We start from the raw sequence: 23,463 nt of genomic DNA, 5'->3' as shown, positions 1-23,463 counted from the left end.
CTGTGGCCCTAATGTTTTTAAATTGAATGAGGTAGAAACAATCTTCCGCCAGTGGGATTTTATTGTGAAAGACGCAGTAACCGGAAGTGTAGCGTTATCTTTGTGCTAGCTTGTCGCTGTTGTACTTGTCATTCAGACATCCCAGGAATTCAACACGACTAGGAATCAGCCAGCTAGGCACAACAAGGAGTCAAAATCGCGCCCTTGTGGCTGAGAAAGGTCGAGGGATTATCGTTTGTTTGTCAAACTAGGAGAAGCATCGAGGAAAGTGGCAGCTACAGACACTGGTAAGTTGACAAACACGGCTAACTACAGCTAACTGTCGCCAGTTGTGTCCGAGCTAACGAGCTAACTGTTGTTGAGTTAGCTTATCAGCAAGGGATGCAGTTAGCACTCAGGGCCGCGGAGACATGGCTGCGCCGTTTGATTTTAAATAAACTGAATTTAAGAAAACTAAAGCTTTCAGCTCTTGGGTCGCTGAGTGAGAATATTTAGACGGATGCGTCAAACAACTTTACCTTTTACTTGACGTTGGAGAAATGGCTTTAAAGAAGCACTCTGCTAGCCTGACATGCTAACGACGCTAACAACCGTTCGGGATAACGTTAGTGTTTGTGAAGCTGTAGATGGTGGCAGGGTTTTCTACAAACGAATTATCTGTGCACTTTCAGAGTTTAAAACAACATAAAGTCGTAAAAGAGTAAAGCTCTAAGTTGGAATTGTGTTAATATTTAATGTGTTATTAATCACCTGCCCTTTGTCGTATTATTTGCTGGTATTTATATTTACCGATTGCAGTTTGCCAGTATCTCTTGTTATTATAGTCTTCGTCAGATTGTTGTTAGTTATTATTGCTCTTTATTGACTTAATTGGCACTACTGTAGGTGTTTGGTTTGCAATGGTTTGTATTTACTGTACTGAATAAGCTACTGGATACCTACATTTACTTAGAGATTAATTTAATATATCTCTCTATCCTTCTATTTATCTATCTCTTTATCAGTTCCTAAAGTGACAGCCCGACCAATAACAATCAACATTACCTAATATTTCTTTGTGCCCATGTGTATAAATACTTTATGTAATTTGCTCAACCTGTTAAGTGACATGTCATGTACTCTGATAGACTGATTTTCTATATTGCTTTCAGCAGCATGCAGATGTGAAGTCAGATAACTGAGACCCTTGCTACCCTTTGGTGCAACCCTGGACTGAGACACATCCTCTTCCACTTCTTCATCGTCATCATACATGCTCTTACATGAAGAGAGGGGAGAAACCCGAAGGATACAGACAGATGAGGCCCAAAACATTCCCTGCCAGCAACTATAGTGGCAACAGCCAACAAATGCTGCAGGAAATAAGAAACAGCCTGCGCAACTTGTCAAAACCCTCTGATCCACCTAAAGTGGACATTGCTGTAGCTGGAAAAATGATCCCTGAGGATCCGAGGCAGCAAGGACGCTGCATCAACCCCAAGAACCCCTACCATAAGGCCTTACAGGAAATCAGAAAATCCCTGCTGCCTTTTGCCAACGAGTCCAACACTTCAGGCTCAGAGGTGAACAAACACATGTGCCTGGAACCCCCCTGTGCAGGGTTTGAGGAGGTGAGATGAGTGTTTTTGTGTTTTGTCACGAAAACTTGTTGTTGTGAAAGATTGCAGAGGAATGTCATTCTATACATAACTCTGTAATAGAGAATAATCACGCTGTGTACTTTGTTGAGGGGAGAATTATTTGGAAAATGAGAAGCATGCAAAGTGGAATGACTAGATTGTACAGTTGAGAATACAAAGTACTTTCTTACTTAGCAGAACTGGTGTGTGCAATCCAGGAATGAAGTATTGAGCAGTTTCAACAAATATATTTTCTAACTATCAAAGCTGCAAGTTTATTCATCTTTTAGTTCATCACAGGAGATTTAATAGGTAGCTGTTTTGATAATAGATTAATTGATTTAACTACTTTGAAATTAAAATTTGCTGCTTTTGGCAGTTTTTTTTTATTATTAGACTGTTGTTTTTTCAAAGCAACACTGAAAAAACAAACTATAACAAAACAGAAATTAGTCCAATGAAATAATCTGTAAACTGAAACTAATGGCGGTGGTACACCTAACTAAAACTAAATGGAAACTCAGATTGATTCCAAAAATATTTGCAAAACAAAAATGGAATTTGAAAATTGAGAACTATTTGGACCTTTCTTGGAATTCATCATCTTGGGTTTTCAGAATTATTTCACATTTTTTGCACTTTGATTGCCTAAATATTAAGCAATATTTTTCATCTTTTTAACTAAGCCATGCAACAGTCGAGGTGTGGGGGTGGCTAAAGTGAACTACCAGGACTCTATGAGGGACCAGATGACTGCTGCAAATCCCAACACTACAGGCCTGAAAGCCTCAGGTACGTTAACAGTCCACTGGGCGTTACAGCAGGCTGTCCTCTTTTATCCAGGTGTGTTCTTTCAGCCCTGATATTGTTTGCAGGATTTATTTAAAGAAATCACAACACATGTTGACAAAAAGAGTATTAGTCACAGCACTTACAGAGGAACTTGACAGGAAACTAGGTTTTTGGTTTTCACATATGTCAGTATTAACACAGTAAAGGAGGAGTTTCATTGTAGTTGGGTGTTTTCCAACACACTAAAGAATTACATAGTTTGTTTATGTGAGTGTTTTGACAACTGTTCTTGGTCTTTGTTAAAAACACAAATTAAGTACAGGGTCAGGAAAGGTAGCCAGTGTACATAACAACAAGTAACACACATTCAAAGTATTGTGCATTATCTTAAGAATTCAACTGTGTTTAGCCTAATATTACAGTATAATACTTTAAAACATAGATGGATTACTTTAGATTTTTTGGGCTCTCACACTTTTTTGTGACAAAGATTCTGAAGTTACTCTGTTAAATTTTTTATTTCCCAGGACTGATAACTTGATATCGCTTTTTTCACAGAAGAACAAGTGTGTTTTGATTGTTGTTATTATGGTATAAATATGTTCACAAGGCCGGCTTTTAAATGGCAACTATTGATCGATTTGGGTTTTTTGTCAAAAGATTTTACTTGTTGTAAACTCAGCTTAACGTTTTATGTCTGTAGGTGCTTCCCATATGCAGCAGCCAGTGATGAGGAGGCCGAGTTGGAAAGGCTCTAAAGAGTCTTTGGCTCCTCGACAAGGTCCCTTAATGGTGGATGGAATAATGTATCGCTCTGACAGCCCTGGACCACCTCCAGCCTTCCTACCGGTTCAGCCTACTAGCACTCAGAGAGTGAACCCTCCACTGCCGCCTCAGGTGCGCAGTGTCACACCTCCTCCGAACCGCAATGCCATGCCAGCTGCAACATCCTGGGACAGCAACCCGTCAACAAAGCGCTACTCCGGCAACATGGATTATCTTGTACCCCGCATCTCTCCTGTACCCCAGGGGGCCTGGCCTGATGGATACCCAGCTGCATCTCCTCAGAATCAGCGTGGGATCAGCCCAGTGCCTGTGGGTTACCAGCCTATTATAATGCAAGCCTCAGGGGGGAATAAGTTCACTTTCTCCTCAAGCTGGTCACAGAATGGCTCCTCTCAGCAAGACTACATGGCTGGGGGTAGCAGGCAGCCCCCTCCCCCATACCCGGTTAATCAGAGCAACCGACACAGTCCAACTGACCAGCAGATGCAGGCAGGAGGCCCTGCATCTTCTCCCTCTTATGTGAATGGTGGAAACATCCCTCAGTCCATGATGGTTCCCAACCGTAACAGTCACAACCTTGACATGTGCAACATAGGTCCTCCACAGTCCTGGTCCCAACCCCCTATGGCCCCTAACCAACCACAATCTTCCTCTGGCAACAGCAGCAACCAGGATCTGTCCCCGTCATGGCAGCACAACATGCCAGTCCGCTCCAACTCCTTCAACAACCACCAGCTGAACGGGAGAGCGGCCCACCCAGCCAGCTCCCAGCCCTCCGCCACTACAGTTACTGCCATCACCCAGGCTCCCATCCTGCAGCCAGTCAAAAGCATGCGTGTGCAGAAACCGGAGCTACACACCGCTGTTGCACCTACGCACCCTCCATGGATGCAACAGGCTCCACCACCCGCAGCTGTACCTGCCTACTCAGAACCCTCAGCCCCTGTCCCACAGATGCCAGTAGCAGAAGTGCCCAGCTACCAGGGTCCACCTCCACCTTACCCTAAGCACCTCCTCCAGCCGGCTAATGCACCTTGCCCTCCTGCATACGATACAGGGGCCAGTAAGCTCCCATCAGGCAGGGAGGAGTCCACACCTGAAGAAGAGGGCAGCAGTGGGGACAGCTCCAGAGATAAGACGACAGAAAGTCCCAAAAGCACTGCAGCAACAGAGAAGGAGAACAAACAGATCACAACATCACCCGTTCCTGTGCGTCGTAACAAGAAGGATGAAGAGCGCAGGGGGGAGTCCGGAAGAGTCGCACTTTATTCCCCTCAGGCCTTCAAGTTCTTCATGGAGCAACATGTAGAAAACATTTTAAAGAACCATCAACAGCGAATTCGGAGGAGGAAGCAGCTGGAAAGTGAAATGCAAAGGGTGAGAAATAATTAACAGTGATGGGTGAAGAATTTTTATTTTTAATCTTCCTGAATTCTTCTGGTTTTCCAACTATCTTGTCATCTCTGCACTATTTCTCTTTAAGATGACTTTTTCATGCTATTCTATTTGTTCTTAGCTGTTCTTTCTCTTCTTCTCTTTCTCCCCTTGCTGTCACTAACAGCTGATCTAAAAGGTAAATGTATCTTTACCGTCCTGTGACACAGAATAGTCTGCGCACATCAGTCATTCAAGTAAGCTGTTGTTGAGAGACTGCTCTTTTTAATTCAAATTCACTACATCTGATTATGTGCATGTCCCTGTGGTGGAGGGAAATGCATGTCTCCATTACCGCCATCTCACTGATACTGTCACTGCTTGTGAATATTGTTTTGGACTAAAATGATAACATGTAGGGGAAAATATTTTTGTGTTTTATTTTAATTGCATTGGTTTTCCTCAGTTGATTCCCTTTTCAGTTTCTAACCAGGCATATGTGTGTTTGTGTGCATAGTTTCAACATTATCAGGTTTTAAATCACTTTGATTTTGTCTTGTGCACAGGTGGGTCTGTCCTCAGAAGCTCAGGAGCAGATGCGTATGATGCTCTGTCAGAAGGAGTCCAACTACATCCGGTTAAAGCGAGCCAAGATGGATAAGTCCATGTTTAAACGAATCAAGACCCTTGGCATCGGGGCCTTCGGTGAGGTTTGTTTGGCCAGAAAAGAGGATACGGGAGCGCTGTACGCCATGAAAACCCTCCGTAAGAAAGACGTGCTGCTGAGGAACCAGGTAGCCCACGTCAAGGCAGAGAGGGACATCCTGGCGGAAGCCGACAACGAGTGGGTGGTGCGTCTCTACTACTCTTTCCAAGACAAGGACAACCTGTACTTTGTCATGGAGTACATTCCTGGGGGGGACATGATGAGCCTTCTCATTCGACTCGGCATCTTTAGAGAAGAGCTGGCTCAGTTTTACATAGCTGAGCTCACCTGTGCTCTGGAGAGCGTTCACAAGATGGGCTTCATCCACCGGGACATCAAGCCTGATAACATCCTCATAGACCGAGACGGACACATAAAGCTCACAGACTTCGGCCTTTGCACTGGTTTCCGCTGGACGCATGACTCCAAGTATTACCAGAGTGGTTAGTATCATTTTTAATGGACTGGTAGTTAATCTGAAATGTTAACTGTGTCTCTTAGTGTACAGTAAAAAGTGTTAACACACATATAAAAGCATATATTTAAATGCTGTAAAACAAAAAAAGGAAGCTAAACTTACTAATGTATTGATTGTTAATGTTGTGTGTATTTTTGAACACGTCTACAAAGCATCAGAAAACAGTCAAACTAAAGCTCAATTTGATTCTCACAATTGGCACTTTGGTGGTTACAGAAGTTTGAACTCTCAACAGATATTCACATTTAAGTATCTGGAACCACAGGACTGTTGATACTTGACTCTTTTCCAGTGTTTGTCCCAAAATAACAAGTGGCTTTCAAAGATCCAAAGACACAGTGAGAAGTCACATAGTCAGATAATATAGAACAATAATAAAAGTGTAACAACTGATTTTCATTCCCGCTCAATAATGAGTGTTGTGTTTTGTGATCCGTCTGCAGGCGACCATGTGAGGCAGGACAGCATGGACTTCAGTAAGGAATGGGAGGACCCCGCGAACTGCCGCTGTACAGACCGTCTGAAGCCCCTGGAAAGGAGAAAGGCCCGACAGCACCAGCGCTGTTTGGCTCACTCACTGGTGGGGACTCCTAACTATATAGCACCAGAAGTGCTGCTCCGAACAGGTACAGTGGACCAGAAAGGGAGGGAAAACATGTGAAGGGCAGTATGTGGGAACTTTTACTGTGTGTTCCTGGTTTACTTCTTAGACTTCCTTTCTCCTGTTTTTTACTTCATAATGTGTCAAAGTCCATAGATAGATAGATAGATAGATTGATTGATTGATAGATAGATGTGCAGCTTTACATTGAGAAACTTTCTATGAAAATCACCTGAATGCTTCAGCTTAAGGCTTCTAGTGATCCCAAATTGCCAGTTCAGTGACATTTTTCTCTCAAATGAAAAATCGTAGTCACCTGAAATAATGCCAGGGATTTCTGTGGCATTAAAACAATCTACTGAATGTGGTTCGGTCACGTCATGGCCAATATCTAATCCATTTAATAAAATCAGATCAGTTGAGATTATCTGTGCAACTTTACAATAAATTCACATCAGTTTCTCTGAGTGGAGAAGAGATAATAGTCTCACTAACAAAGTATAGAAAGGACTAAAACCTCTCAAGAGATGTTGTTTCAGGATGATTGATGTAATAATGTCTTTAATCTTTTCCAGGATACACCCAGCTCTGTGATTGGTGGAGTGTTGGCGTCATCCTGTATGAAATGGTTGTCGGACAACCTCCCTTCTTAGCGACCACACCCCTGGAGACGCAGCTGAAGGTATGTGAAGCACCTGCAGTGAAATGTTGTGCATCTGCAGAATTCATTGTTTGTTAATATCATCATCTTTCTCTTGAAACCAGGTGATAAACTGGAAAAGCACGCTGCACATTCCCCCACCAGCCAAGCTCAGCCCCGAGGCGTCAGATCTCATAGTTAAACTGTGCAGAGGCCCAGAGGACCGCCTGGGTAAGAACGGTGCTGATGAAATAAAAGCTCATCCTTTCTTCAAAACCATAGACTTCTCCAGCGACCTGAGGCAGCAGGTGGCGCCCTACATCCCCACCATCGCCCATTCCACAGACACCTCCAACTTTGACCCTGTGGACCCGGATAAACTGTGGAGCAACGACAGCGACGGCGAGGACAACCACAACGACACCCTCAACATCTGGTTCCGTAACGGCAAACACCCAGCTCACGCTTTCTACGAGTTCACTTTCCGGCGCTTCTTCGATGACAACGGCCACCCGTACAGCTGCCCCAAACCCATCGAGTATGAGGGCTACAATGAGGATGAGGCAGACTCAGAGGGACCGGTGCAGGAGGCAGCTGGTAGCTCAGCAACACAGGGCCAGGATCTGGTCTATGTGTAGCGCCTGAGGCCGGTTCTACTGCTTGTACATATGAGTCTGTGGAGGGTGTTTGTGTGTGGAGGGGGGTTGCAACCGTAAAGCATTTTAAAGTGTAAAACATAGGAAACGCTGCAGCACCGATCACATTTGCAGGTTAAAGGAATAGTCTGACATTTTGGTTAATGTTTGTGGGAGTGACGTCAACCTTTGTCAAGAAAGGAAGAGAGTTAATCTTCTAAAATGTTTGAACTGTTCCTTTAACGTGTGAGCGGTTCGCTGTGAGTGTGCTGCAGAGGAACAGGAAGCAGAAAAAGATCTGGGTGCTCGCTTTGACAACTTCTCACAAACGCCCTTAAAGCCTTAATTTATTTGAAAATTGTAACAGGTGATGCTAGTGTAGATTCTGTTTGAGTGTGGGAATTCTTTATTGTCTTAATTTATATTTTAATTTCTGTTGCAATGGGGGATTTAGTGTTGTGACTTATAGAAATTTGCAGGGATAAAATGCTAATTATTCATTGCTGTGCCTTTTTTGATTTTTTTTAATTATTATTTTTATCTTTCACCAAATATAAAGAGGGTAAATAATCAGAATGGCATTTTAAAATGAGTAGCAGTAGCATGATTGAACTACAGTAGATTTGTTTTATTTTTCTAATTTATACCTAAAATGTATTTATAAATTAAGTTGTACACAGTTGATGTAAATATCTTTCCTCTTCCCTCTCAGCTGAGTTGTTTTCTTCTTAGGGCAGGCCCTCGTCAGTGTCCACTGCTGCTGCCTCCTGTCCACACGTTGTGTCCTTCTGTCTCTCAAACACAAAAACACTAATTCACAGGACTCTACGTAGGTTTAACTGCTCGTCTGTCAACCAAAGCACTAAATGGGTGGGTTTTCTGCATTAATCCACTTTTAGGAAAATGTTTATCACACTACCATCAAATTATTTTTATGGTGATGCTACACTATCAACCACAAATGTTTTGCTTTTAGGACCCTAATCACTACCTTCTGTGATACTCTGAGTAATTGTCTGCACTACAGCTGAGGTTTTTTGTGCCTCTGTACTGGATTGATGGACTGACAGTGGAGAGAACTGCTCCCTATCACATATCATGATGTTTTTGGGTTTGTTTTTTTGTAACCCGCTGTCTTTGTGTAGGAAAAGATTTCTGAATGTAGTTATCATGGACTTTAATGGTGACCACTGGCATTCTGCACTGGTTTTGTGTTTTCATTGTGAGAATTTTATTTTGTGTACATTGTGTACTGTTCTGGGTCCCGGGAAGAGGGTGATAAATAAAGAATGTAAAGAACAAAACATGTTTCACCTGCACAATAACCGTGTCGTATGTTTTTAGTATCATTCAGTAAAACACAGAGAAATGTTTGGAGTCAGATTAAATCTTTCCTCCGGTCATGAAACAGATCAGTCACTAGGGCATGCTGCAGAAATACATGTTTTAAAGGACAAGGCCACAGTTTTTCTCTTAAAACAACATTCAGGCGCCCTAAGTTAACACTAAAAGATGTTTTTCTTGCTATAATTCCTCAGTAACATAGTAAATTACTGCCTGTTAATTACAGAATAATTACCCAGTAATTGTTCCACAATTTAAATTAAAATGACCAAAAACCACTTCATGAAGAATAAATCTGAATTCTTTATACAATTACCTGTAAAATATGTCACACAATGTGAAAAACATCAGAATTTCAAAGGTGTTTTAAATAATGTAGTTTCATTACATTTGTGAGCATATTTTTGATGATATTAAAACTTCAGACCTGTGTTGTACTTTTCATTTAGAGCATAATTACAGTGTAATCATTATGTAATTAGTGAGCTATAATTTACTAGATAACTAAATCCTCCTGTTAACAGCAGTTTAGTCTAAAACAACAGATGTGTGTTTCCCCGTTGAGCTGCAGTAGAGGTCAACTTTAAGTGACTAATCTGAACTTTATCTTATATCACCTTTAAATATATTTTTACACAGGTGGAGGACAGGGATGATTACAGCAAGAAAAACCCGTTTCACTGTTAACGTGGGTTCGACTGCTGTTTAAACCTCTCTGTGTCAGCAGAAACATTCGGTGGGAACAAGTGACATGATCGTCAAACGAGTCCTCAGTGGGGATTTCTGGCTAATTCTCCACTGGCATGAACTGGACCTCTGACACTGTAAATGTAATTTTACTGTTGCTTCTAAACATTTTGTTGTTTACAGTAAATGCAGAAATATTCACAACCTCCAAAAAAATGCATTTTCTCTTATTGGAGAAGTTTGAACCCGACAGTTTTGGCAATTTTAGCTCAAAAGATGTGAAAACTAAATGATTAATATGAAAATTGTGGCTGTTCTTCTACACTGTGGTTTTCCTACTTTAACTTAAGTATAGAGTCAGAGTACTTCTTCCACCACTGCTGGTCTTAAAGGTTTTTGTGAGTTTTTGGTTTTGTTCACACTACATGCTGAAGACGACTTTTTGGTCAATTTGAGTTTTGACAGACGTGTGAACCAATCAGACCTCATTCATGTCTGATCTCTGTATAAAAACTGTCAGAACATGAGGCGAGGAAGATTAAAACTTAGACATTTATGTTGAAGCTTCTGTTTAAATCAAAGTGGAAGAAAAATAATTTCTGAGCTGTTTGTGATTAAACTGTACGTTATTATTACTACAGCAGTTTAGGACCTCAGTGTCCAAGGCAGAGTCTGTTACTGTAACATCAATGAAAATCAATCAATGCAAAAAAGATCAGATACGACATAAAATAATCAGAATTGAGCTTCAAGCCCTGTGGTGTGAACTCGGGCTTAAAAATCTACTCATGGATGGAAAGTGCGAGACATCAAACTACACACTGCACATCATTGAGGACAAACAAATTAACTTAAACAAGCTTATTTTTTAATGGATCTGCAAAATTGTTTGAATTTCCAAAGAGAACTTCTGTACCTCCCGCCCACAGTTAACCAGTGGCAAACGTTACACGACGTTACAGAAACGTTACCAACCCAAAGAAATCTGCATGCAGGAAGACAAAAAAAAAAAAAAAACTAATACGGAAAACAAGTAAAATAAATCTTACAGATAAAAATAAAACATCAATAACAGGACATACTGTATAATGCCGTTCTCTTGGCTGGAGGAGAAATTCAAACGTTTCTGCTTCAGTCCGGCGTCTTCGTGGTGAAAAGCCGGAACCGACAGATTATTAAACTGTAATATAATTGGGTGGATGTGGCTCCGCCCATCACGCAGCCCCGCCCCTGTCTTCCATATAAGGCACAGGACAAAATAAACCCCCACATACAAAAGGAGCTAGCCACGCCTCTGTCACTTGGTAACAAATTGTAAATGACCAAATACGGTTAGACAACAGAAACCTCACTAAGTGTACAAAATGTTAATCCTACATTTGTCTTTTTTCTTAATTTATTTTTGATTTCCTCCGACTGAAGGTGAGTGCTGTTGGTGGGGTGGGGGGTGGGGTTAAGGGAGGGGGGAGGCGGGGGTGAGGGTGTCCAACCAGGTGAGCTCAGGCAAAGGAAATATTAAAAACATGAGTTTGTCTTTCACACTTTTTTTTATACAACCTTTAAAACAAATGACAAGAAACGCAACTGAATTTCTCTTTTTTTATCAGAAATAAAAATGATCATCAGGTAAAGACTGGAAAAATATGGAGGGGTGGGAGGTGTAGGAGGAGGAGGAGGGGGGTATTAGACGAGTGAAGTGGTTTATTTATTTTTTTTTTTTATTCTGATAAAGAGACAGAGTGTCAGTGTGCAAGAAAACTCATGTATGACAGGTTAGAGGGCGAGAGAGTTAGAGTTAGCAGTTAGAGAGAGAGTGTAAGTGTGTGTTCACGTGTGTGTGTTTGTGTGCATTAGTGTAAGTGAAACCGAGGAGTTGTTCAACTGCAGCACTTGCTCTTCCAGCCTGTGACTCCACCTCCGCTGCTGATGTCGACGTTTTCACTGTTGGGCTCTTTTACAGGCGTCTGACGAACAGAGAAAACAACAGGTTGTTAAATGCACCAGGAAAAAACTCCAAACAACGTGATCAACATCAAACACATCGTCACTGCTTGTTGGCTCCACGGTGAAGTAAAACAGTACAGTGAAGGAAACCGTTTCAAATGATTAATTATTAAATTCATCAAAACAGTTAGTGAAGTTGTTGAATTACGTTCCATCATTAGCAGCTGCAACATTAAAGAGATGCTGTGTTGAGCCAGTGTGTTACTTTTGAAACTATAAATATACTAATGTACTTCATATTTTCGATTTCACTACACTTCATCATACACACCTTTCTGAGAATGTCTTCTGCTAACGTGAGGAAAGCCTTCTCGATGTTGATGTTGGCCTTAGCACTCGTCTCAAAAAACCTAATGCCATGCTCCCTCGCAATCTGTGGAGAAGAAAGCGAAGCGAGAGACAATGAGTGTGATGATCCAGATTAAGAAGGTCCAGTCCCAAAATAAAGTGTCACCTGCTGTGTAGAGAGAGATGAGTCAACCACACACTAAACTGTAGCAGGTCTGTGTGCAACTGTTGGCGTTTTGATACTGTGAACCAGATCTCCTCTACGTTCTGCACACCCACATGCACGTTTTTATTTGTTCTAGCTGATTAGATCTCTGCTAATGATGGACGTAAGTGCAGAAGTCACCATGGTCAGGTCTGTGTTCCCCAAACAGAGAGTTCTCTAGGTGTCAAAAACAACCTGAAGGGGATTTTATTGTAAAACGTGGATGTACAAGCCTCATTTTGTGCCAACACAACAAGTTTGGAGGTAAATCGTGGTCCAGTTTGAGTAATGTGGAAACTTGAAACTTCCAGCGACGTGCACTCAGAATGCCGTTCTGCAGTTTTCAATGAGAGCAGATTTTCAAAAGAAAAAAACTTACCTCAACTTTATTTTTATTCAAAAGCAGAATATTTTGAACCTTCCACCACTCCTAAGTGACTCTATAATGCATATGATTCAGTTGTATTCTGCTTGACTTTGTGATTTGGATTCAGTTTTGCTGACTAATCCTGGTTTTATACTGGCATCAGCTGTTTAACTTCTATAATTTGAGGCTTTGCTTTGCCATTGTTAAAACAAGCTACACAGTATGCGTCAGGAACCTCATGCCTCAAGATTTACCAATGCTGTGTAGGATCTCCTATCTCTGCAGTGATCAGAGATTGTGGTGAAATAGTAGCATGAACCTTTATCCTCTATCTCTGTTTCCTTCCAGCTGTATTTTGTCTGACGAAGGCCTCACTGATCCTGATTGTGCAGCCAAATATTGTACAATAATATGTCAAAACACCAAATATCTTTAGAAATCGCAGCAAGTAAAAGCCAACTGAGTCTCTGATACACAGCATTGACTGGATTGGGCGTTACAGAAAACACTCAGCATCAACAACTCGAATTGTGGCCTTTGCTTTTCTTAAAAACTAAAATCCAATATACACTTAAAGGAGATATCTTCACAGCTCAACATAAGCTATTATGTCCTATAAAGACAAACAGCACTTGCTGCACAGTCTCTATATAAAAGCATGCTTTTTGTGATGCGTTAAGCTGCAAAACTATTTTCACCAGCTCCAATTTCTCACTTTAACACTCATTGTGGTCATCTGTGATGGTCTCTCTTGCCATTTTCCTGCTATTTCATAATGTGTTTTCAAACTTTGCAGTGTTGAATCAGCCCAAAGTAAAAATGCTAATTCAAACCTGTTCTCACTGTGTCCCGCTGCCAGAGCAAAACTATGCAACTGATGTGAGTATGTGATTAGCTGCAGGGGACTTAATGAACAGGAATCAAAGACTATGAATTTACTCCAATTTGCTCCAAAGCGGCAGCAACAGACCAGCCAATCAGCACATAGGACAATGGTGATGCGGGGCTGCTTATAGCTGCAGTGGACTGCACCATCTCACCTGCTCCCCCTTGGCTTTTGGTACGACCCTCTTGTCCTCCATGTCACACTTGTTGCCTAGCAGCATCCTCTCGACGTCCTCATTTGCATGCTGAAAAAAAAATAAAGAAGAAAGAGGATTATTATTATTTTACCTTTTAATATTAACTTAAGCAAAACTGACATATGATTGTTGTGACTCATTTGTTTTTGGACTAGATCAGTTAATCACAGCCATTGAATCACATTCATAGATAATTATTTAAAAAAAAAAAAAAAAAAAAAAAAAAAACGTCTTTATTTACATTTCAAAGCTTTTAATGGCCACTAGACGCGCAAGAGATGTACACAGTTTCTGAATTAAAGAGCTCTTGATCTCAACAGAGGAATCTATAACTAGAGATCTAGGAGGTCTCGAGATAATGTATAATATGTGATGCCTTGCAAATGTTTTACAGAATAAAGAAAACCAAGGGAAGGCATATTTAAAAGCACTGATTTGTTTAATAGTCAAGTAACTGAAATGTAATTAAAACTCAAATTATTATCTGTTTTAGCCCGTTTTCATTTGCTAGTTAAAGCACTCGTGAGGATTTACTGCTTTACTTTGTTATACCGGTTTTGAAGAACTTCATAACAACAGGGACCCTTTTACAAACATAACTAAAAAAAAAGTTCTAAATAGAAAAGAAAAATATGTAATATTAATCATTAGTTACTAGTTTAATTTAGACTTTTTCCTACTTATTATTATTATTTTTCAATCTTTGCTAAAGCTGCAGTTATCATATTTTAAACATTGCAACATTTATTTAACTTTTTCAGAAAATACTGTAATAAGTATTCAATAAACAATACATAATCACCCGCAGAGATAGATCTACCTCTAACAGGGGTGAGCTCTACAGCAGATAAAATGACCACATTACAGACAGCTGCTCTTATCTAATAATCACCCTATTGTTTTGAAATGAATGAGATCTGTTGGAGACGTCACTAAATGCTGCGTAGAGTCGGCTACACCTCCTCACACTTAAAGCCTTACATACATTACGCCAAAAACATGTGTCAAACAAAAAGACACGTGTTTTTGGCACTCATACATTACCGTTTAGATACAGTAATTTCAAGAGTAATTTAACAATTCAACACCATTACGAAGCTTCCTAAAATAATATTAACATTAAGGTTGGGGCAATGTGTCAACATTTGTTCAGATGATTATTAATGAGACCCCTTGCAAATGTTATCCATACCCTGCAGTGCATGCCTTTTGTCTAAGAGAAGATGACCTAATAAAATATTGAAATATTTGAAGTATGCAAGTCACATCAAACCACACAGTGTTATGGTCGTGTTGTTTGTTTTACCTCATCAATATTGCGAAGCCACTTGCTGATGTTTTCAAAGCTCTTGGCATTGGTGATGTCATACACCAACATGATACCCATGGCTCCTCTGTAGTACGAGGTGGTGATAGTGTGGAAGCGTTCCTGGCCTGCTGTGTCCCTAAACACACACAGAGGATATTTTATTTGTTTGCGTTTACTTGTTTCATTAATATGCAAAATATTCACCTTAATATGAAACCAAACAACAAATGTTTACATTTTCACTAAGTCACTGTTGCTTGGAATATGTCTTTCATGATTAAGATAAAAAAGAAATCTGCTAATAATGCCAATAATTCTTCTGTCAGTCAACAAATCCTTTCAATAATTCAGCTCTAGTGTCAGCGTAATGCAAATGATTCAATTTAGTCACCCTTCAATGCTGATAAGAATACAAATATTTAATTTAATTCTCATTTTCTTTTTTCCCCACTTGAAAAACTTGCCAAGCCGTTCAAGTCAAGTTAGATCTTGATACAAACAGTAAAATCCCCCACAGTCCCTCACACGTCTGCAGAGCATGCACCTTAACAATGACATATTCCCACCTGGGGAAACTCTGCCAACATGCATCTATCACTGTTGATTGAGGAAAAGAAGAAGAAGCCCAGCCTCACATCAGTAAATCGAAACTTAACTTTGTTTTATCATTGTCTTTGAATACTAAAAGCTGTGCAGAAGTCCGATCTGGGGAGTATGACCACATGTCTGAGGTATCAAGCATTACAGTACAGATTTAATCCAGACATTATGTGTTACATACATGTCACTCGGTGTCAAATCATAATAAGTAATACAGTCAATTGAAGAATATATTAGACAACGAATATTATAAACAGCAAAAGACAGAAATACGTCTTTCTAAATCTCTGAAAGGTTTATATAAATATGACTGACAATAATAATTTACATAATTTTTATCATGGTTTCCATAATCCCTTTAACCTAAAACTGGTATTATACTATTACTAATACTATTATTTCATCACAGATTAATATGCAAATTACATATTACTATTACTAAAACAGTGAAAAGCTATAGCTATGCATTAGTTAAGCTGATTTTATTTGACAGTCACAGACTCAGAGATACTCAGTTTACAATCAAACAAAACCTTTATTGCTTAAATATGTGCTCTAATGTTAATATATCACCCTATTAATAAAAGAAAAATCAACAAATAGTTTCTGCTTTAGGCGTAACACTCAGCATGGCTTTCACTACCAAGTGTTTTGTTTCTATTGTGTGAACCTTCTCAAATAATAGTGGGTGTGTCTGAGCAGGTGTTTTTTAGATAACACTGAATGATAAAAAAGCGTATATGGCATGTAACAGTAACACTTTTGTGTTGCGCCCTTATAACAGCTAAACCATTGTGTGTTGTTTTAGAAAACATTTGTATCGTAATGATATAATATTCAACTGTGAATTTCACACAGGCATTTCGGTGTTTGGACCGGCACACAGCAGCTTGTATAAACTTGAAAATGACCGCTCTGGCTGAAATGTGGAAGTTTGTTCTTGACCTTGCATCAAATGTGTCTTGATGGATAGAGAGCCTACAAACTGAACTTGTTATTGCTTTGCCTGGCAAGCCTCTGCAATAAGCAAACAAACAATTCAACCTGAAACAACAGAAAACTCATATGTAATCATTTTGCACCAAAACAACAAAATATTGCTGTTAAAGCTCGTCTTATATAAGGTTAAGAATAAAGACCTTTTCATTGGTAAAAACCATAACCCTGCCTGACTAATGACCATTTACTGTTCTAGTTTTTCTGGAGTTATATCAGACAGATGTTTCACAATGATATAACAGGACAGAAGAGGCCAAAACGGAAGATCATTCTCACAAAGATGAGTGTATCTTCTGCTTGGATACTAGTGCATACAGAGCCTTGGCAGTATAGTGAGTATACAAAAAGAAAAACCACACTCACCAGATCTGTAGTTTGATCTTCTTTCCTTGTAATTCAACAGTTTTAATCTTGAAGTCTATTCCTGCAAAACAAAAAAAGTACATGTGAGACCACAATAATAATATAGAAATGACTAGATAAAAATGGAGACTTTGGCACAGCTGCAAACTGAGACAACAACCGAGAAGAAAAAAGGCAAAGAAAGACATCCAGGAAAGGAAAATGGAAAGTGGGTGACCACTGTTCCCATCAGAGCAACAAGAGCATTATCTCTTCCTGATTCTGCAGTGTCATGCCCAGAACTTAAGTCCATCAGCAGACAGCTGTGGCATCAGCAGCTGGTTGACAATGGGCACAGTCTCACAAAACAGGTTACTGAGAGAATCAGGTTAAGGCAAGAAACTTACGTTTGTTTTGTTCACAGTGTATTTGACATCGTCACAGTGAAACACAACAGGTTAATGTGTTTTAAGACAATGGCTCGGCAGATGGCGTATAGTAAGTGTTACAGTGACATCTGACACTGAAGGGTTAAAAGTTTATTGATGCAGTAAGAGGGAAAAACTGTAGAGACAGAAAATTTTTGTCTATGTGTGCATGTTTTTGATTTTTACAAATCAAATGTTCAGAAACAGTGGAAACTTGGGGATGCTTTTTATCCTGTTTCCATACTCACAGGACTTTTAGTTTAATTTCTCTGGATAAAGGACAAAGTAATTACACAAGTACTGATGCTTTTCTTTCCGTCAGGCATTTTCTGCCCAACTGTCTATTCTTTTCTGTCATACCTTTTTAAAAATCATAAAACTATTGTTTTAGGTTTTACAACAGAGATACTGCTGCCGCTTCACTGTTACACCTGAAACAGGCAAATAATCAATAATAAGGATTGTGTAACTACCCAGGTGGCCATCTCACTCTCAAATTTAGGACTTCCTTCTGCCAAAGCAAACTATAATTTACTAAACAAGCTAAAGGTAAATGATCAACTGAATCTATATCTAGATTATCAGAATCTTTATCAACAGTAAAATGGTAGAATCATTGTTCTGAAGGTAATTATTGATCAGCTTCTGAAAGGTTTGTATTTTCTGCTGTTTTTGCTTCATGTCATTGTAAACTGAACATTTTGGGGTTTTGTTGAGTCAAACAAAAGAAAGGCCTCACCTTAGGCTGTGTGAAACTTTAAGGATGTGCATTCATCACTGGTTTTCTCATTTTATTTCTACTACCACCAGCTGCTAACAATCATGTTCATGTTTTCAGTGAAATATTTCAATGTTTTCTCGATGAAATGTTAAAATTGTGTTGTGTAACTAAAGAAATAATTTAAAATAACAGCGACGGTTCTAGTTGAAGCTAATATGTAAAACTAAAAAAAGCACAAGATGCAGACGTAAAATATAGACAAATAATGCTAATGAATTATCTAGTAAGGTTATCAAGGTTATAACTGCAGAGGCCTAGAGGTGGTCACTTAAAACTGTGATGAATCACCCGTTTTAAGTCGCAGTCAAGAAAATTTTGTTTTCCAATTTAATGCAAAGCTGTCAGTTCTGCTCTGGTCAGAAACTGTGGTTTTGTTAAAAAGTACAAGAAACAGCTGTGCTCTAGGTGGGGCAGGGCCACAGAATAATTAAGGAACCGGCTGCCAAAATGTGACTCACTAAATAGTATGCACACCCTTGCAAAGAGGGAGGGAGAGAAAGAAAGATATAGCTGGACAGAAAGGAAAAGGCAGTGGGAACAGTGGAGATGGACATTTTCACAGATTAAACACTCTTAGGTTTGTTTACTCAAAATCTATCTAAAAAATATGCAACAAGAGCACCTGCATTAAACACTGGAGACAGTGCTGAGGTAAAAAAGGTGGAGTCTGCTTGACAAACATTACTAAAAGTTAAGCTCTCAAAATCAGGCTCAGCAGGGGTGACGTAATATTTGTGTGTTCCTGCTAAAGAGTAAAAACACTACGTGAATCAGTTTTTTTTTTTTTGTCCTGGTGAAGTGTGCTGGCAATCTTTCAAGAAAATATGCACATTGTGTAATCACATGACATTTAGCTAATCACTGGAAAAACGCCACAGCAGAAAGAATGACCCTTTCCATAAAAGCCAAACTGAAGGTTTATGGCCAGTTTTCCTTTTAATCCCAGAGGAACCATTCCTTCCACAAATATGAATTCCACTGTAGCCGTTTGCCAGTTTCCATGCAAAATTAATGGTGTGTTGTGGAAAGAGATGAATATTCAGAACTCTTAATCTGCATAACTTCTTGTGTGCAAAAGGATAACGGCAGCTAGATGGACACTGAGAGGATTGAAAATGAGTCGCCGATGAAGTAAGGGGGGGTTTCCAGTGGGGGTATTTTGAGTAGCAGCTGTGCATCTGTGTCTCCAAAGGTATGAGTACTGTGTCACAGGAAGAACACACTCCTGTTTCACATGTTCCGATTCTGCTGGTTCTTTCCAAAGTTCAGTTTATTTCAGACTTTCTGGTTTTTGATATTTATTAAGCTCTAAATCTGGCTCACGTAGGGCCTTTTTCTAAAAACACCAGGGAGATTTTCTTGCCATCATTTGTAAATTCTTATGTATAGACGATATATCTTTTGCAATATTTCTCCTCCAACTTTTAACGTTGCCAGTGGCATGTCTCTCTTACAAAAGAGGGTTTCCAACATCAATAGGACTTACGTAGCAAAGTAAATCAAAATAACTTTTAAAAAATTGTTAACATAAAACAGTATCCATTTTGTTTCTGATGTGCTACTATAATCATTCTTCTCTGCTAGTTTGGAGCATCTGCTAATCATACCGAAACATCAGCAGCAACTCTACTCAGCAAAACAACATCAAACAGAGATGAAACCATCAATTACGTGCCCTATCACACACCAAACAATATGTTGCACAGAGGCAGTACATACTTTTGAAAAGAAGAAACAAGAAGAAAGCTTTTTCACATGTAAAACCAGCAGGAAAGTATAAATACCAATACCTATAAATGTCCTATATATCCAACTTTTGCTCATCCCATTGCATGATGCTTTGTTTTTAATACAGAAGAAGACGAGAGAATCTTGTGAGTGGACGACAACTGTTTTATACTTTTATTTAAGTTCAACACCTTTTTAACTAAATATATGTAAGGCAGACAGCCAGTGAGCAGTTCCTAAGTTACAGTGATGACTAGTGTAGACAGTTTCAGTTCATCCTCGTTTCTTTGCAGGCTGATTTTTAAAATAACATTAAATTCTGCTGCATGTTTGCCCAAGATTTTAGATAGTAAGTATGGGCATGTAAATAATACACACCCACAGCAGGGTCAAACACATAGTCAGTGTGTAACCGCAGATTATGTTAGACAAAGAGTTATTATGTTTTGTTTAAGGTAAAGGAAGTAGCTTCTGTAAATGCACTGAGTTACTACGAACTTGTCCAGGAGATCACCCCTGCATGGAGCAGAGGTCACTATTTGTCTCCGACTGCTGAAGATTCTCTCAGACACAACTGCTGTTTCTCACCAACATCACATCGCAGAGATCCAATATGGTGGCTTTAAGTCAAAATAAAGCACATCGTCATCACGATTTTGGTTCTAATTTCACCGTCTATTTCTACATTTTCAAACACTAGACTGGACAAAATATAAAGCACTCTGGGCTAATGATAATAAAATAACAACAACAAAGACTAAATATGTGCAAAACTGTAAACCAATACATAAAAACATACATGTGACAGCAAGCAGCAGAGCAATAGTTCATGGCTGTACTTCAACAAATCCAATATTTCCTGGATGTCACTAGGAACCCAGTCATAATGGAACACCCAATATAACTGTGTGTTCTTATGCATACAGTTAGAAGGAGTTGTCAACACTTCAGAAAAAAATTGTGGGGGGTGCTTAAAAGTATGTTCAACACAGATATCAAGAATATTATGCCATCACCTTAATGTGCTTCAGCAAAACACATCTAATGTTACTTTATTACTCAGCACTGATCTGAAGCAACAGGAGTAAATGAGGCCTTCACTTGGGCCGAGCAGAGATTTGACATAGTTTGACACTTGACTCATGTGAACACAATGCTAGACGCATGCGTAGAGAACAGAGAGAAAAAAGCTGATGATGCCACTATGATGAAGTGCTTATGACATTATGAGCACTCATGGAAAGTTAGTAAGTACTTAGTACTTGAATATAAACTAGTGGTACAAGTTCCTTAGCACATTTCATTTTGGTTTCTGTCAAATACTTTTCACTTCACCTCAATTATCTGACAGCTATAGATACTTATCAGAATCACATTTTAGATATTGAGGATGCAAATATAGAGATTTTTCCTTATCAAATACTTTTCAATTAATCAATTGTTCCTTTGACATATATAACTTCAAGAAGTAACAAAAAACAAACTCTTTAACTACATGTCATTGAATATATAAAGCAGAAAAGCAAAAACATTTCAAATCTAAGACATTAAAACTAGCAAATCCTCTACACTTTTGCTTGAAATGTGGCTGAAACCAACAAATGGATGGTTTTAATAGTTAGCTTTAGCATAATATAAACTATTGTTCTAGATCAGAATGAAACATGCATAATATTCGAGTAAGATCATATTTATTAACGTATACTAATGTGTGTGCATTTACCCACATATTGTTGTGTGGGAAGGACTTTTAGGTGTAGCACAGTACTTCAATAATATACTATTTTTTCCTTAGTAAAGAAACTTAACGCTGCCTTTGCTGCTTTTAATTCATATGTGCCGTTTAATATTTTAAACAAATATCCTGAGGATCATGACAAGGACAAATCGAGCAAGATGAGATGTAAACGCCTGCGGTTTCATGAGTTTTATTGCTGGCATAACAGCAGCACGGCCCTGTTCTGCTATTAGCCTGGTTAGCTCAGTAGCTACTGGGTCAAGTGACTTGACAGCAATTTATCTAGTATCCAAAACAGCCATAGTTGCATTTTTGGCAAGCTAACCCTGAGCAACAATCACGCTGTGTTATTAGAGTCACACTAATTTGACAAAGATGCGATTGGGGTTTGGCCTGCAGCACTAGCTTTGCAGCTGACCTGTGCAGGCCTAGACAGCCGATCCATGCTAATAGCATACTAGCTAACCAAATCTGTCCTGCATATCATTTCCAGCTGTAGGGTAGCGTCAGGCTAGTTTCCCCAAGCTGTCAAGAAGGGGTTCCACCAAAACCAGAAACATCTATAACCTCCCAACACCCGGTGCTTGTGTCCCCTGGTCTTCTTACCTATGGTGGAGATGAAGGTTGTGTTGAAGGCGTCGTCAGAGAAGCGAAACAGCACACAGGTCTTCCCCACGCCCGAGTCTCCGATCAGCAGCAGCTTGAACAGCAAGTCGTACGTCTTCTTCGCCATTGGGAAACTGCTTGTGTTCACCCGGACAGACACAAAACTGATAACCTAGCACGCCTATGTGAAGTCTAAAGCCAGTCCCTTAGCCAACCCGACCAACTGCCCCGCTCCCCTGTGCTGTTAACAGTTAACAATCTGGGATTTGTTGATTAGCTTGGCAAGCTAGTTGGCTAAATACCACCCAAATAACGTGTCCGTAGACGTTTCCGTGAAGTTATATTCCCGAGCCCGACTGTTTCCCCCTTACAGCATGAGAACAGAAAGCAAAAATAGTATCTCCTCCCGTGTGATTCCTCTTTTCCACTCTTTCTTTTCTCCCACACAGTCGGGACAAAATGGCTCCCCTCTCTCTCTCTCTCTCTCTCTACCCCGACTCACTCTTTCTTCAAACTAACGGCGAGCTAATTCAAATTCTCGGCACACCCCGTCATTCCAGAGCTCTAACACAAGCTCGACCGAGAAGAATTTGGAAAAAATCTCAACGTGAAAGTGTCTCAAATGGACTGTCTGTCCGGAGTTAATTCGTCTTTTAGTGGAGAGATTAGAGCCGAAATACAGACGACCGCCGTCGCCTTCGAATGGGAGCCACCACGGCGACACCCTAGACCATCAGGAACGCCTTTTCCCCGCCCATTCTGTCAAATTCCCCTCCTCTGATTGGTTACAGTTGCTGTCATTCTACTAAAAGCAGCAGCGTGATTGGATATCCGTGCAAACATGAAGAGGGTGAAAGGGCGTCGTAGAGTGGCATGAGCTGTAAGTGCTACTGAGTAAGCCGTGTGGACATTTTGGCTCAAATCGGGCGTCAAATCAGCGGATGACATGTTTCGAGTGATCCAATATGGCGGCCAGTTTCACACTGAGCTCTTTTAGCCGGGGTGTGTTTCAGTGCTCATGGCAAGCTGGCGTTTGGTGCGGTTCGTATCCCAGCTGTGAGTTAGGCCAAGTGATGTCATGTAGCAGGACTTATGTGCTTGTTACGGGCGTTTCCCACATCCTTTCTTTTGTGGACTTAACGACATGTATCCTCTAAAGTCTTTTAATTGTTGTATTCAAATGGATGTGTTGCTCTTTTCCTTCTCCTGCCTGTCAGAGTAGTTTGACTCTAAGACACTCCTTAGGAATGCTGAGTATGCTCAGCTTTCTACTGCCAAGTACAGACTGGATACACACTATGAAGAAAGAGGAATAAAGAGTCTG

The 23,463-nt window shown here is 39.9% G+C and overlaps 2 protein-coding genes across 3 annotated transcripts; one reads left to right on the top strand and one right to left on the bottom strand.

Annotated features, from left to right (window-relative positions):
- Positions 1 to 115: 115 nt before the first annotated feature.
- Positions 116 to 10,679, top strand: lats1 (large tumor suppressor kinase 1). 2 transcript variants are annotated; one of them, XM_026340855.1, is made up of 8 exons: positions 116 to 287; positions 1,155 to 1,610; positions 2,306 to 2,411; positions 3,115 to 4,574; positions 5,138 to 5,720; positions 6,199 to 6,381; positions 6,932 to 7,038; positions 7,122 to 10,679. In XM_026340855.1, the coding sequence occupies exons 2-8, from the start codon at positions 1,263 to 1,265 to the stop codon at positions 7,632 to 7,634; spliced, it is 3,300 nt and encodes a 1,099-aa protein (XP_026196640.1). In that variant the 5' UTR covers positions 116 to 287; positions 1,155 to 1,262; the 3' UTR covers positions 7,635 to 10,679. The 2 variants fall into 2 exon arrangements, with proteins under 2 accessions (XP_026196640.1, XP_026196641.1); XM_026340856.1 differs by having other exon boundaries at positions 1,152 to 1,610.
- Positions 10,680 to 11,247: 568 nt separating this feature from the next.
- rab10 (RAB10, member RAS oncogene family) lies at positions 11,248 to 22,861 on the bottom strand. The gene is made up of 6 exons (XM_026340858.1): positions 22,140 to 22,861; positions 16,880 to 16,940; positions 14,915 to 15,053; positions 13,567 to 13,656; positions 11,938 to 12,039; positions 11,248 to 11,626 (listed from the first exon to the last, which is right to left on the bottom strand). Exons 1-6 carry the CDS (start codon positions 22,264 to 22,266, stop codon positions 11,540 to 11,542), a joined length of 606 nt encoding a protein of 201 aa, XP_026196643.1. The 5' UTR covers positions 22,267 to 22,861; the 3' UTR covers positions 11,248 to 11,539.
- Positions 22,862 to 23,463: the final 602 nt, after the last annotated feature.

Source organism: Anabas testudineus, chromosome 24 (assembly GCF_900324465.2).
Source record: "Anabas testudineus chromosome 24, fAnaTes1.2, whole genome shotgun sequence".
Classification (NCBI taxonomy): Eukaryota; Metazoa; Chordata; class Actinopteri; order Anabantiformes; family Anabantidae; genus Anabas; species Anabas testudineus.
Note: the sequence above shows the minus strand (reverse complement) of the source record. Positions and strands in the feature narration are given on the sequence as shown.